Below are 15566 nucleotides of genomic sequence, written 5' to 3' on the forward strand. Positions count from 1 at the left end.
GAAAAAGAGGGAATCCTCCCTAACTCATTTTATGAGGCCAACATCATCCTGATACCAAAGCCTGGCAGAGACACAACAAAAAAAGAGAATTTTAGACCAATATCCCTGATGAACATCGATGCAAAAATCCTCAATAAAATACTGGCAAACCGGATTCAGCAGCACATCAAAAAGCTTATCCACCATGATCAAGTGGGCTTCATCCCTGGGATGCAAGGCTGGTTCAACATTGGCTCTTTCTTAAGATGACTATTTCTTCTTTCAGCCCTTGGATCATTTTACTGGATTCCTTGGATTTCTTGGATTGGATTTCAACTCTCTCCTGAATCTTGATGAGCTTTTTTGCCATTCAGATTCTGAGTTCTATGTGTGTCATTTCAGTTATTTCAGAATGGTTAGGAACCATTGTTGGTAGGCTCCAAATGAATCGACTCATTTGAAGGTAAGAAGATATATTAGTCTGTTCTCACATGGCTAATAAACACATACCTGAGACTAGGCAATTTATAAAGGAAAGAGGTTTAATTAACTCACAGTTCCATATGGCTGGAGAGGCCCCCACTATCATGGCAGAAGATGAATGAGGAGCAAAGTCATGTCTTACATGGCAGGAAGCAAAGAGAACATATGCAGAGAACTCCCTTTTATAAAACCATCAGGTCTCGTGAGACTTATTTATTATGACAAGAACAGCACAAGACCTGCCCCCATGATTCAATTACCTACCATCAGGTCCCTCCCACGACACGTGGGCATTATGGGAACTACAACTCAAGATGAAACTTGGGTGCGGACACAGCCAAACCATATCAGTGGACATTCTGGCTTTTAGAATTGACAGAGTTCTTGTGCTAATTCTTTCTAATCTGGGAAGGTTGGTGTTCCTTTAACTGTGGCGTAAGTTGGATATAGTCAGTTGGCTTCATTTCTGGATGCTTTCATGGGGGCAGGGCTCTGTATAGGATCTTTATGTGTGGTGAAGTCTTGCACTTGGTTTCACAAGTGTATATATAAGCAGGGTAATTTTTGGTCTTGTCATTTGCACTGCAGTTCAGTAGATGGCACAGAGAGTAATGGCTGGTAGCTAGGATAATACCCAGCCACAGAGCTCTTTGGTACTCTCATATTCCAGACATGCTCTGCAATGAGAGGTGGGGGGAGATTGCTCACTCACTAAGTACATTCCTGGGCTTTGGGGGAGCCCCCTCTGGTCACTGGCACCATGTGGCATTTCTTTTGTTAGGTGTTCCAGGCTGTGTGTGCTCTCCTGGGCAGAGGCCCTGGCACGAAGATAGGCGATACCTTTTCTGAACCAGCCCTGTAAAGGGAATCATGCCTCATTCCTGACTCAGCCCAGGGACTCATGCATCTTGCCCCTCTCAGTGCTCTGAGAGTGGAGACTCTTCCCCTACTTCAGTTCCAGCCAGAAATCTTGACTTGGTACTCCTAAGCTGTGCGTCCCAGCCCTGGGGATGCCAGGACATCCTGCAGCTCAGGGTCAGCCTTCAGCTGCACTGGAGAATGCAATGTGCTCCCAGGTCACTGGAAAATTACTCAGACGGAGTAGCACACTCAGGTTGGGCTATAGAGGCTGCAACATACACCCACCACTGTGAGGTGGCTAGTGGGGCATGGCTCCTGGAAGGAGCCACTGGGCAGAAGGGTTTGCAGAACAAATACACCCTGGTCCCACAGGGTCACTGGTCTTACTCTCTCCCTGGCTCGGCCATCAGCTGAGGCCAGTGCCTGCTGGAGGGTGATGGGGAGCCTAGAGGGATTGGAGCCTATGGCTATGCTTTGCTGGAGCTGCCCAGTGCACAAAAGCTGCTCCCAGGCTGTGTATCATCTGAAGTCTGTCACTGCTCCCTGGGGAGATCCCCCGCCAGTTCACATGTAAATAGGGGACACAAGGCCCTCTGTAACTAGGGTCACAGAGGTCCATGGTGAGAGTGAGCCATCTCTCAGTTCCCCTGCTCATCTATTTCCCAGGAGCCACTGGGTCTGGGAGCTAGCCCTGGTGTTCAGATACCTCAAACAGGGTTCCCAGCTTCCTCCTTCAGCATCTGCTTCAGTGTCACCTCTTTATACACTCTTGACATTTTCTCTTCATAGATCTGACCAAACTATGCTGATTTACTCAATGATTTGTCCTCTCTAAGTGGGGGTGGTGCTTCTTGGCTGAGTCTATTAGAGAATCTTGTCCAAAAACCCAATTGCATATTCTTGAGCAGACTACTCAATCTCCCTATCCCTCGGTTTCCTCAACTTTAAATGAGGGAATAACCTATAAAATAATTATGAAGATTTAATAAATATTGGTAAATTGCCTAGCCTCTGGCATATAAGTAGCACATTATAAGTGGTTATTACATAAAATATGCACAATTATTACTCATACTTCAAATTCAGTATAAGAAGTTTCAAAAAGCTGAGAAATGAGGATCTCTAATCAAATAACTTTCAGAGACAGCAATCAGAATTTTAACCACAATGCCTCTTTGCTTAACCATCATATAATTCCCTCTCCTAACAAAGATAGTTCACCAATGGTAATAACATAGGTGACTATGGGCTTGGGTCTGATATTTAATTTGCCCAGAAATAATTTAGTATGCTGTACAAACTACATAGAATAATTTTAAAGTTCATCAGAAAAAAAAATAATCTAGAATGGTGATAATTATTGTAACTATTCAAATTTTTATATTGAAATGATTCTATATACATAGGAAATTACAAAATAATGTACAGAGAAGCCCTGTGTAAGCATAACTCAACATCTTTCTATGAGAACATCTTGAATAACAGTACAGTTCTATCAAAACCAAAAAATTGGTATTGTTACCATCCACAAATTTTCTTCAAATTTTACACATTTTTAAAAGTCGTGTGTGTGTGTGTGTGTAGTTTTATGCAATTTTATCCCATATGTAGCTTTATGTAATGACCACCATAATGATCAGGAGAAATAACTGTCATCACCAGACGCTCTCTTTTGCTACATATTCACAGTCACACTGGCCTTCCTCCACTCTTAATCTCTGGTCTTCCTCCACTCTTAATCTCTGGTTTCAATCACTAATCTCTTCTCCATCCATATAATTGTGTTATTTAAAAATGCTATATTAATGGAAGTGTGGAAATAAATGGAAATCAATCTTTTTAGATAGATTTTTTTCACTCAGTACATCCCTGGAGAACCATCTTTGTATATATCAATAATTTCTTCCTTTCTATCGCTAACATTCCATGGTATGAATGTGCCAAAACTTGTTTATTCATTCAGTGAAAGACTTTGGGGTTGTTTCTCGGTTTTAGTTATTATGAATAAAGCTTCTATAAACACACATATACAGATTTTTCATGAACATAGGTTTTCATTTTCTCTGGGATAAATGCTCACTAGTGTGATTGCTGGTCCTTATGATATATACATGTTTAAAAAGGAAATGCCAATTGTTTTTCAGAGCAGTTACCATTTTACATTCTCACCAGCAATGAATGAGTAATCCAGGTTCTTTGTCTCCTTGCCAGTATTCCTTGTATGCCAGCACTGAGAAACCTTATTCACGTGAATAGATAGATTGGAATAAAAGGACTTTTTATTTAAAAAAAAAATAAAAGTTTTACACGATTTTTCTAAGACTTGTCTGAAGATCATTAATGTGTCTTTATCACTTAAAGACACTTTGTTTAACCCAAATATACAGGAAACATTGAGAAAAATAAGAATACACCAACCTGCTTGACTGTCCTCCTTAGAAGCTCACGTAAACAGTGATCTCCTTTAACTGGGCATTGGTCCTGTCCAGTGATGGCTGTAGGTAGGCACCATGCCCATGCCTTCAGTATTCTGATAGCTGCTGGCTCTAGGGTTAATTGTAGGGATGAGATTATGCCATTTTTTGATAACCCCATGGGACATCCCAGCTCTCAGTCCTGGATGCTCAGAGAATGTCATATCTCCTTGTAAGATGACACGATTACCATTTTTCATTTTAGCCATTCTGATAGATGTGTACTGATGTCTCATTGTTAGTTTAATTTATATTTCTCTAACAGCTAATGTTGAATAACTTTTCATGTGATTATTACCTGTTTTCTGTATGTAAACCCTCTTTGGAGAATGTTCACGTTTTGTCCATTTTTAACTTGGATTGTTTATTTTTACTGTTGCATTTGATAGCTCTTGATAATGTCTAGATACGAGTCATTTGTTGGATATTGGTTACTAATATTTTATCTAAACCTTTAAATTGCTTTTTCATTCTATTAACAGGATCTCTTACAGAGTAAGCTTTTTAATTTTGAAGAGATCCAATTCAGTGACTTTTTCTTTTATAAATCTTTTCTATTCTTTGTTTTAGTGTCAACTCTAAGACCTCTTTACCTATTCTTAGTTCATCCCAAAGATTTTTTTCACATATTTTTTCTAAATTTACTAAATTTTTACATGTTACACTTGAGTATGTGATCCCTTTTGAATTAATTTTTATGTAAGATGTGAGATTTAAATTAAGGTTCATTTCCTTTGCTTATGGATGTCCAATTTCTTGAGTACTATTTATTGAAAAGGTTACACTTCCTCCTTTCAATTGCTTCATAGACTATCAAAAATCATTTGAGCATATTTGTGTAGGTATGTTTTGGAGTCCTCTGTTCTGTTCCACTGACCTATGGGTCTATCCTTCCACCAGTAACATCCTGTCATTATTACTGTAGCTATATAATAATCCTTAACATCAGGAAGAATAATTTCTCCCACTTTAGTAATTTCTCTCAAAACTCATTTTGCTATCTATTATTTTTAACAATGGCTAATGAGGAAATATCAGCTATAATATAATAATACATCTTAAACTCTAAAAATAAAATTAGCATGATAGCTGCCAAGAATGGATAGACCAAAATAATGGAACAGAATTACAGTTGAGAATAGACAGTGAAGATGAGAAAAAAGTGTTATGTATATAAATTTAACAAATTATAGCCAGGCACACTGGCTCATGTCTATAATCACAGTACTTTGGGAGGCCAAGGCTGGAGGATCACTTGAGGCCAGGAATTCAAGACTGGACTGGGCAACATTGTGAGACCCTCATCTCTACAAAAATATTTTTAAAATTATCTGAGCATGGTGGCATGTGCCTGTAGTTCAAGGCAGTAAGCTATGATCATGCCACTGCACTCCAGTGTGGGTGACAGAGCAAAATCCTGTCTCAAAAAAAAAAAAAAAAGAAAAAAGAAAAACAGTAAAGAAAGTATCATAAAGAAGAGAGATACTTATTTCAAGATTATTATCATCCTTGGAATTATTTTTATTTTCATGCTGAATTTCTTTTCTTTTCATATTACCATTAAAATGACCAAAGAAACAAAAATTAGGAGAAATGTACATAAGCACAATGACACATATAAAACAGAAATTTTGAGAGATTTCATGTAGATGGAATCAAATAAATGGAAATACCTTTGAGTGTCCCTAGGAAAGACCTTCATAAGAATTAAGCATCCTAAACATCCACCACCTAATTTCTGATCTCTGAGCATCCGGGACTGAAAGTTGGGATGTCCCGTGGGGTTATCACAAAATGGGACAACCTCATCCCTACAATTAACCCAGGAGCCAGCAGCTATCAGAATACTGAAGGCGTGGGCATGGTGACTACCTACCGCCATCACTGGGCAGGACCAATGGGCAGTTAAAGGAGATCACTGTTTAAGTGAGCTTCTAAGGAGGACAGTCAAGCAGGTTGGGGTATTCTTATTTTTCTCAACGTTTCATGTGTATTTGGGTTAAACAAGGTGTTTTTAAGTGATAAAGACACATTAATGATCTTTAGACAAGTCTTACAAAAATTGTGTAAAACTTCTATTTTTAAAAAATAAAAAGTCCTTTTATTCCAGTCTATTCATGTGAAGATTTCTCAGTGCTGACATGTGTCTATTTTAAGAAAATTAAAATAGAGTCGAGGGTTGAGATTTTTGCAAACTTATATTCTATATGCCTAACACTTGGTTCTTATAGATTTTCAATAAATGTCTGGTGAATCAGTTGACTAAATTTATTCATGGATACATGTTTCAATTCTAAAATGTTAAAAAGTACTCCACTGAGTCATTAAGAGGTGGATTTTAATACAATTTACCTTTCTATGTTTAATAATTTATTTCCATGGTTTTGGTCAGTTTTGTACCTATAATAATTCTAAAGATAATTCAATGCAGAAGAAATGTTTTAACACAGAGGCTTATGATCACAGAAATTTTTTAAAATGAAAGTGATCAGTAAAGTATTTTCAGAAATAAAGATGAATTACATTGCACCTAAAATTTTGAATGAAAAAAATGCCAGTGAAAATGTGCATTCACAGCCATAAAATTAAAAAAAAAAAAAAAAAAAAACAACTTGCATACTGTGAAGGGAACAATAGGGGGCAAGGTGGAGATGGTTAATGGGTACAAAAAAAAAATAAAAAGAATGAATAAGACCTACTTATTAATAGCACAATTATAATCAGTAGTAACTTAATTTTGTATTTTACAGTAACTTCAATAATGTAACTGGATTGTTTTAAATGTAAAGGATAAATGCCTGGGAGGATGGACACCCCATTCTTCATGGCATGATTATTATACATTGCATGCCTGTATCAGAATATTTCATGTACCCCATAAATGCATACACTTACTATTTATCTCATGTACCCCATAAATATATACACTTACTACATACCCACAAAAATTTTAAATTTTTCTTTGAAAAAGAAGAGAACAATAGAAGCTGGGGCCTCCTGGAGGGTGGAGGGTGAGAAGAAAGTGAGGATTGAAAAATTACCTATTGAGGGCTGGGCGCGGTGGCTCCTGCCCGTAATCCCAGCACTTTGGGAGGCCGAGGCGGGCGGATCATGAGGTGAGAAGATCAAGACCATCCTGGTTAACATGGTGAAAACCCGTATCTACTGAAGATACAAAAAATTAGCCGGGCATGGTGGTTACTGCCTGTAGTCCCAGCTACTCGGGAGGCTGAGGCAGGAGAATGGCGTGAACCAGGGAGGTGAGCTTGCAGTGAGGCCGAGATCATGCCACCGCACTTACCAGAGCGAGACTCCGTCAAAAAAAAAAAAAAAAAAGAAAGAAAAAAAAAAGAAAAAGAGAAATTACCTATTGAGTACTAGGCTAATTACCTTGGTAACAAAATAATCTGTACACCAAACCCCTGTGACATGCAATTTACCCATATAACACACCCACACATGTACCCCCTGAACCTAAAATATAAGCTGGAAGAAAAAAAAAAGGAAAATGTGCATTCACAGAGAAAAGAAAATATGACAGTATCGAATCCATAGAGTATTTATATTTTATTCTATATACGTATAAAAGTAATATCATAGTTTATTGCAAACACTCATATTTACTATGTGAAAAATGACATTTTTGCAACTGTAGGCATACCTTGGTGATATTGCAGGTTCAGTTCCAGACCACCAAAATAAAGCAAATATTGCAATAAAGCGAGTCACACAGATTTTTTTTGTTTCCCAGTGCATATAAGTTATGTTTACACTCAACTCTATGCACATAAAGAAGAAAATCTGGAGGAAATGGCTAAATTCCTGGAAACATACAATCTCCCAGGATTGAACCAGGAAGGGGCAGAAACGCTTCCTAGACAAATATCAAGCTCTGAAGTTGAATTAGTATTAAAAAACTTACCAACCAACATAAAAGCCCTAGACCAGATGGATTCACAGCTGAATTCTACCAGATGTACAAAGAATAACTGGTACCAATCCTGCTGAAACCATGCCAAAAAATCAAGGAGGAAGGGCTCCTTCCTAACTCAGTCTATGAAGCCAGCATCAGCCTGATACAAATATTCTGGCAGAGACACAGTGGAAAAGATAATTTCAGGCCAATATTCCCTATGAACATATTTGCAAAAATTCTCAACAAAACATTAGCAAACTGTATCCAGCAGCGCATAAGTAAGTTAATATACTACTATCAAGTCGTGTTCTCATCACCTCACAGTAGATGAAGGTGAGACCTTGTATCTCTTGCTTATTCTTCCCTCAACCCTTTACACACTGATTGCTTAAGAGAAGGTAGCAGAAATAATTTATTTGCACAGTGTCTGAATGTAGTAACAGTTCAATGAATATTAATGAGTAAAAGAAAATATTGGAGAAGGAACATATCAGAACAAAAATGATGACAGGAGGTGGCTCCTGAAGCATGTTGTGGCTGTGGCAGGTGATAAGCCTCGAGCATTTACATAAGGTTTTATGGCAAGTCTTAATGATGCCCCATCCTTGTTGTTGATCTTCCCTTCTGATTCCTCCAAGTGTTACGATTTCTTCACAGAAGAGTAGATGACTTGGGAGTCCTGGGAGAGACATACAGGAATAAGGAAAGAAGTGATCAAGAAAATAGATAGGGTGGAGGAAGGAAAGATGAAGAACTTCCAAGGAGTCTAGCTCACCTTGTTCTCCAGAAGTGTCCTGATGTTTGCTGTTAAGAAAAAGTAATAGTTCTGAGCTCTTGCATTCTTACTTAGGCCTCACTCCCAGACTTTATGCCCCAGGGCATATAACTACTATGCTTAGTGTGTGGAATTCCATTTTCTTCTGTTCTGTAAAATCCTTTCTTAAAGTTGTTAATGCTGAAGTCCTTCTAAGACTCTATCCATCTTCCAAGCCCTCCACCAGCACTTACTAACGAAGTGCTTCTCTTCTCTAATGCAACTTCCTATAGGTCATTGTCTTTATACTTTTTTCCTCTTGACTTCTCTATTACAGCACTCTGTCAGGGCTGTTTCCTGTTGCTTCTTTATGTTCCTGAGATAACCAACCATGTGTGGTTCACCTCAGTACATAGAAGGAAATTGGAGTAGAATCATAGATAACAGAAGACAGACTCTGAATCATACAGTATTTTGAGTCTGGTTGCAGGAGCTGCTTAGTGATGTCTGCTTCTTTTCCCCTTTTTCCAGGATGACATCCCCTTCCTTCCCCTGAAGATTTACAGCCAGAAGCTTGGAAAATGACTGCACTTTTTGATTCTGCTAGGCTGGTCAGACACAGAAAAAGAATGCTAGAGTAATTAACTCCCTATAGGAAGTTGAAGTGGCACAAATCTAAGCAAGGCAGGCAGAGGACCCAGCTTCAGAGGCTCAGAGGAGAGTAGCTAAATGACTACTGACCAGGAAATCAGCCAAGCTGTCAAGAGCCACTGGCTCCATCAGAGGCAACCAGGAGCACAGAACAAAGGATAGCTTTTAGGGTTGTTGGTATAAGGGTTATAGTTTTAAGGGCACTGGAGCAGAAGCTTAAAGGACACTCCTCTGCACTGCTGCAGAACTCAGCAGTTCCTGCAAAACTACATGTCGAAGTGAAAATTCTCTAGGTCATGTTGATTTATTCAGTTATTCCTCCCATCCCATATGAAGACTGCAGATCCTTCAAAGGAGACACTTTAATGACCCCGTTCACCTGAGAGAATTCCTCTTGGACTTTAGACATGCTCACTCTTGCCTGACTTCCTTCTTTTGCCTTGAATCTTAGATTCTCCCTGACTATCTAACCCCATTCAAATGAAGACTTATTATACCATCTCCTTATTTTTTTTTAAGTTTGCTTTCTTCATAAGAGCCTACCTCCAGGTGTCTCTTGCTCCCTCCTGGATCAGATTTCCTATCAAGGGCAAGCGATGTATTAAAGCCTCTATTGCTGGCCAGGTGCAGTGGCTCACACCTGTAATCCCAGCATTTTGGGAGGCTGAGGCAGGTGGATAACTTGAGGTCAAGAGTTTGAGACCAGCCTGGCCAACATGGTAAAACCCCATCTCTACTAAAAAATACAAAAATTAGCTGGGCATGGTGGCACATGCCTGTCATCCCAGTTGCTCAAGAGTCTGAGACAGGAAAATCACTTGATTTTCCTGTCTCAGCTCACAGGAAGAGATTGCAGTGAGCTGACATTGCACCACTGCTCTCCAACCTAGGCAACAAAGCAAAACTCCTTCTAAAAAATAGATAGATAAATAAATAAATAAATAGATAAATAAATAAAGCCTCTATTGCATACAATGCATCACTTTCCTGTGAATATGCATCTGACAAGAACCACTTTGCAGTTTCTCACCTGAGCTTTCTGGCTGCTGGATGCTCCAGACCTGAGAATAAACCACATCCACATCTACAGAGCCCACTGCAGGGAGAAGACAAGAGTTCACAGATGTTAGTGGCCAAGGGTTCACTTCACACACATCTTCCCTGTCCCTGGCTTAATGAGTATATCCTTCCTCCCAACCCCAACATGATTCTGAGAGAGTCATTTATTTATTGGGAATGGCTGGGCCTCAGGGGTTGAGGTGCCTAGACCACCTAATGGTCTCTACTCCTGTCTCCTCTTTCTTTTCTGCCTCAGCCTCAGAGCCCCTCCCAGTGGAGACACTCACCATTGACATACACTGGCTGCAGCTCCTCCATTTTTGGGATTGGGCTTGAATAGGTGAACTCTTGAGGATTCAGCCTGCAATCACCTCTGTGAGAAAGTGAATTAACTGCATGATAGTCCCTAGGGCAGTGAGTGAGAACAGAGGAGAGACTGGCTGAGGAGAGAGCAGGTAAAAGCCCTGCAGTCATGGCTCTCTGCTTGGGTGATTTTATGGCCCTTTGTATAGACTGTCTACTTGGATATGGCCAAAATGTTCTGTTCCTTATCTTTGGCTTTTTCAAAAGTTATAAATAAGACAATGATATTGCTCCAGAATCTTTTTTTTTTCTTATAAACTGTCATAAAACTTTGCCTGCCTTTTTCTCATTACTTTATCTCTCTCACTCCTTCTTGTACTCTGGACATATACTATATACCTATAGCACAGTATGTCCCTTGAGGAAATACACATTTTGTGTGTATGTTCATTCCTCTAAATAGCTAACAAAAACTGACTTATACATTAAAGATATTCAATAATCTTGAATATATGAATTTATGTATTAATTTAAATGTATGTAATCCTATACAAGATAACACCTAGGGTCATGTGGACCACCTTAAGACAGTGCCTTGGTGGCATAAATGTAATGCAGTAGAGACAAGAGTAAGTATTATAGAAAGATATCGTGTTAATTACATAGCCTCAATCTCAACATACAAGCAGAGTACAGTAGGTATTTAAAACTGAATGAAGGAGACCTCTAGAATTAAAATTTTTACTAGGAAGGGTTCTCACCTAGGTTCATTAGTGGCAGAACTTTCTCCTGAAATGCAAATAAAACAAAATTCATTTCAGAGAAGGAAGCTTTATCTCTTAAAATTTTGACATGATTTAACTACATATAATCGGCTGGTAAGACATAGTATATAGAAGAGTAATCCAACTGTATTTCATCTAAATGGCTGCTTATATATTCCAACACAACTAGTTGTCAGTAAAATAATTCATTCTTTTTTTCCCACTGATTTAAAATGCCACTTGAAATGGCAAACCTTGCATGCACTGGTAACTGTTTCTTGATTTTCTATTCTGTTCTATTGTCTCTTTGGCTATTCATGTACCAGTACAATGTTGTTTTAACTATCATAATGTATAACATATTTTAACCGTTGATGACTGATTTTATTTTATTGCTCTTCTGTATTAGATTTTATGCAGCCATGCTTAATATTTAAACGTTTGATATTTGCAATACCTAGTCTGTAGGAGTGACCTTGGGGCTAGGCTGGATATTGACATTTGTAAGGCAAACTAGGCCATCTCTTGTACCTTTTGCTTTGTGGAGAGATGTAAAACAAGAAACACAGCATATTAGCATAGATGTATCAGCTGTGTCTTTAGAGAGAATCCTCATAGTGATCCAGGAGATATTTTCTAGTCCTCCAGTTAATACCTCAGAAACAATGCCACATAGATGTGTATAGGGGCCACCCTGGCTCAAAAGCTTTATGCTTGGTAGAAATCAGTATCACTTGTAACACCCATGAGGGTATGTGTGTAGCTTCCAGAGGTCCCCACTACAAGAGACATGCTAAATTCCAAGGGTTCCATTGCACTTGGGGATACCCCAGCTATGCTTCCCATCAGGCTTATATAATCCTAGTCAAAGTCCTCCCAGTTTAGATGCAGTTTGCCAATCACGGAAAATACTGCTAGTAGCTCAGTCAATATTTCAGCTTTGTTAGGCTTTACAGAAAATAGTGCTAGAAAATTAACTTTGATTTAGTTTGCCAAGGAGAAGGTAAAACTTCTTTATAATTAGCTTGTTTAGTCTTCAAGGAAAGGCATGACCTCAGAATTGTCTACCAAGCCAAACCGTCGTTAAAGCATAAGTTGGGGGAGTTGGTCATATTCAAACATATATTAAATAAATGTATATGTTTCCAACAATTCCTTCTTGAAGAAATTATTTTAAAATGGACTTCAAAAATAGTTCTACTATCTAAGCACTTTTGAATAATAACAGAATCTGGTGATACATTGGTTCACAAAGAAAACCTCCAAAATATTCCAAAAATAGCCATGGTACACATAATATTCTTTAATCAAAATGGAACTGGTAATTCATAACAAAACTTGAAAAAAATTGACACATGTCTATAATTTATCAATTTAAAGGAAGCAAATCTTAAGCAACTGAATACATATACAAATACATAAGAAAAAAAGAAGTCTATCCAATTTGTTCAAAAGAATAAAACTAACAAAAATAGAAGGCAATAACTAACAAAGATAAAAGCAGAATTCTAGAATTTGAAAGAAATATTGGTAGATAAAATAATAATTCTAAGAGTTTTACCATACAGGAGATAGAGGTACTATCTTTCTAGATGATTACATTTCAAAGGGACGGCTCCCAAGTCTTAGAGAGAGACATTTCTGGGTTGTAAAACTGGCAAGAGGCTAAGAGAAGATTTATATCTCAATGAGGCAGAGAAAGAATTTACAATTGCAAGTTCTCTAAAGCAAATGCTCTGAGAAAAGGGAGATGAGGAGCCTATAGTCAATTTGAGGACAATATTAAGGCCAGCTTGGTGTGGGGAGGAGAGCCCTGTGTAGACACATGCCTGAGGAATCTTAAGGAGCAAACTTTCTCTTGAAAAGCAGATAAAGCAACATTTATTTCAGGGGAGATATGGTCATCTGCCAGAGGCAGGAGCTGCATATTTACAGGTGGGTGCAATGGTGTGTGAGTGTTTCTTGTGGATGGACCTGAGCCCTGTGGAAGAGAGGCATAGCTTGAAGCCATTTCAAAATCTGGCCAAGAGGACTTCCTGAAGAGGTATGGGGTTCCAAAATAAGGGTGGAGGGGAAGGGAAAGAAGGCTTTAGATTCTTAGAAACTGAAGAGAGATGTTAAGTGCTCAGATGGAGAAAAATGAATCACCTGCATCACAAGATGCAGGCAGGTAATGTTAATAGTTGGGGGGCTCTGGAGAATTCAGAGACACACCCCCAAAATAGGAGCTGATTTTCTCAACCCAGCAAACCTGGAAAGTCAGCTTTTTTGGAGCCAGGAAATCAATGCCAACCATGGGGGCTTCAAAAACAGAAGCAACTCAAGGAAAGAGAGAAACATCTGGCCAGAACCCTTTCTGTATTGCAGAAGGCTGGCCTGAAGAGGGTCTGAGATGAGTGGGTGGGAGGTGAGTGCTTTAACTTTGAGATTCAGAAAGCTGATTAATGAACGAGCACTCTATGGAGAAACTATGTTTTTATTGTTGTTTGCCTAAAATTATATAGGAGTGATATGGTGTGGCTGTGTCCCCACCCAAATCTCATCTGGAATTCCCACATGTTGTGGGAGGGGCCCAGCGGGAGGTAATTGAATCATGGGAGCAAGTCTTTCCCGTGCTGTTCTCATGATAGTCAGTAAGACTCACAAGATCTGATGGTTTTAAAAAGAGGAATTTCCCTGCACAAGCTTATCTCTTTGCCTGCCGCCATCCACATAAGATATGACTTGCTCCTCCTCGTTTACTGCCATGACTGTGAGGTTTCCACAGTCAGGTGGAACTATAAGTCCAATTAAACCTCTTTCTTTTGTAAATTGCCCAGTCTCAGGTATGTCTTTATTAGCAGCATGAAAACCGACTAATACAAGGAGTAAGTGGATAGAGTATGGGCCTGCCTGTGATTTCTACCAGAGTCAGGGAAAATATAATCCTCCAAGAGTGAGTATGAATGGGCAGTGGAAAAGGAAGATAAAAAATTAAGTTTTATGGTTGCACTCTAAGAGCACCCTTGTTCGATGAATCAGTTATCATACCAAAAATTAATCAATATCTCAGGAGTAAACTTAGCAAGAAATGATGAAAGCCTATATAAGTAAAACTCTAAAACACTATGACTCAAAATTTACCAAAAGTAGACACACCCTTTGATAGAAAAATTTCTCATTATAAAGCTGTCAATTCTTCCTTAATTAATCTCAAAATTTAAGAGAATCCTAACAAAAATACTTTATTGAGAGACACTGATTATATTGTTTGTGGGGAAAAACAAATAAGCAATAATATCCAGAAAAATTCTGTAAGAATAACATAGTCATGATGGGAACAACCTTAATGGAAGAAAAAAATGTATTGTTATAAAGCAAAGGCATACAAGTCACATACACAAACACACGTATGCACATACTGATATACACACAAACAGAATAGGGCTTCAAAGTTAGATCTGAATACTATCAGATACTTAGTATAGCTGAACTGCTTTTATCCATAACATTTCTGTCGCCGTGTGTGTGGGGTTTTTCTTCCCCATACCAGCCAATTTTCCAACTCTTAGGACACTAATTACAATTAAGCTCAGTTCTGACACTACTCAGAGTTAGTGCAGACCCCACAGGTAAAGGGGCGTGTCCTGCAAAACTGCCCCCCACTCCAGATGCCAATAATATGTCATGGGCCTCATATCCTTCTGACCAAATGGCTATAAATTGGGAGTTCCCAGGACTCCTTCCTCAGTTTCAATAATTTGCTATATAGAACTCGAAGAAACACTTCAGTTACTCTTACTGGTTTATTACAAAGGATATTATAAAAGATACAAATATACAACCAAATGAAAGACATTAGCTAAGACAATGTCTGGAAGTGTACTGGAGTTTCTGTTCCCAAGGGAATGGGGTGCTCTACCCTCCCAGTACATTGATGTATTCACCAACTGGCAAGTTCCCCAAGTCCCATTGTTTAGGCTTTTTATAGCTGTCCAGTTACATAGGTATGATTGATTAAATCATTGGCAATTGGTGGTTAGATGAATCTTCAGTCACTCTCCTGTCCTCAGAGGTCCAGGGGTGGGGTTCGAAGTTCCAACCCTCTAATCACAAGGTTGGTGTTTCTGAAAACCAGCTCTCATATTGAAGCTATCCAGGAGAACCCCTGTTGAGGGTCATCTCGTTAGCATACCAAAGACACTCAACACTCAAAGAATTCTTAGAGTTTTAGGAGCTCAGCAGTCAGGAACTAGGGACAAAGACCAAATATATTAAATAATTTCTTCTTCTATCACAATACCATAGGATATTATAAAGGCATCACTTTACTTAAAAAAAAG

At 38.7% G+C, this 15566-nt stretch overlaps 1 protein-coding gene across 2 annotated transcripts in view; it reads right to left on the reverse strand.

Moving 5' to 3' along the window:
* Positions 1-7348: 7348 nt before the first annotated feature.
* The window catches only part of LOC126948137 (Fc receptor-like protein 2), a 31375-nt gene continuing 23157 nt past the window's right edge, over positions 7349-15566 (reverse strand). Inside the window, exons 8-12 of one of the 2 annotated variants that reach the window (XM_050779611.1) lie at positions 11242-11269; positions 10465-10550; positions 10149-10214; positions 8489-8517; positions 7349-8392 (exon numbers count right to left, since the gene is read on the reverse strand). In XM_050779611.1, coding sequence (XP_050635568.1) covers positions 8354-8392; positions 8489-8517; positions 10149-10214; positions 10465-10550; positions 11242-11269 — 248 coding nt within the window. In that variant the 3' untranslated portion in view covers positions 7349-8353. Of the gene's footprint in view, positions 8393-8488; positions 8518-10148; positions 10215-10464; positions 10584-11241; positions 11270-15566 lie in introns of both variants that reach the window. The other variant, XM_050779600.1, reaches the window with a different exon arrangement.

Source organism: Macaca thibetana, chromosome 1 (assembly GCF_024542745.1).
Source record: "Macaca thibetana thibetana isolate TM-01 chromosome 1, ASM2454274v1, whole genome shotgun sequence".
Classification (NCBI taxonomy): domain Eukaryota; kingdom Metazoa; phylum Chordata; class Mammalia; order Primates; family Cercopithecidae; genus Macaca; species Macaca thibetana.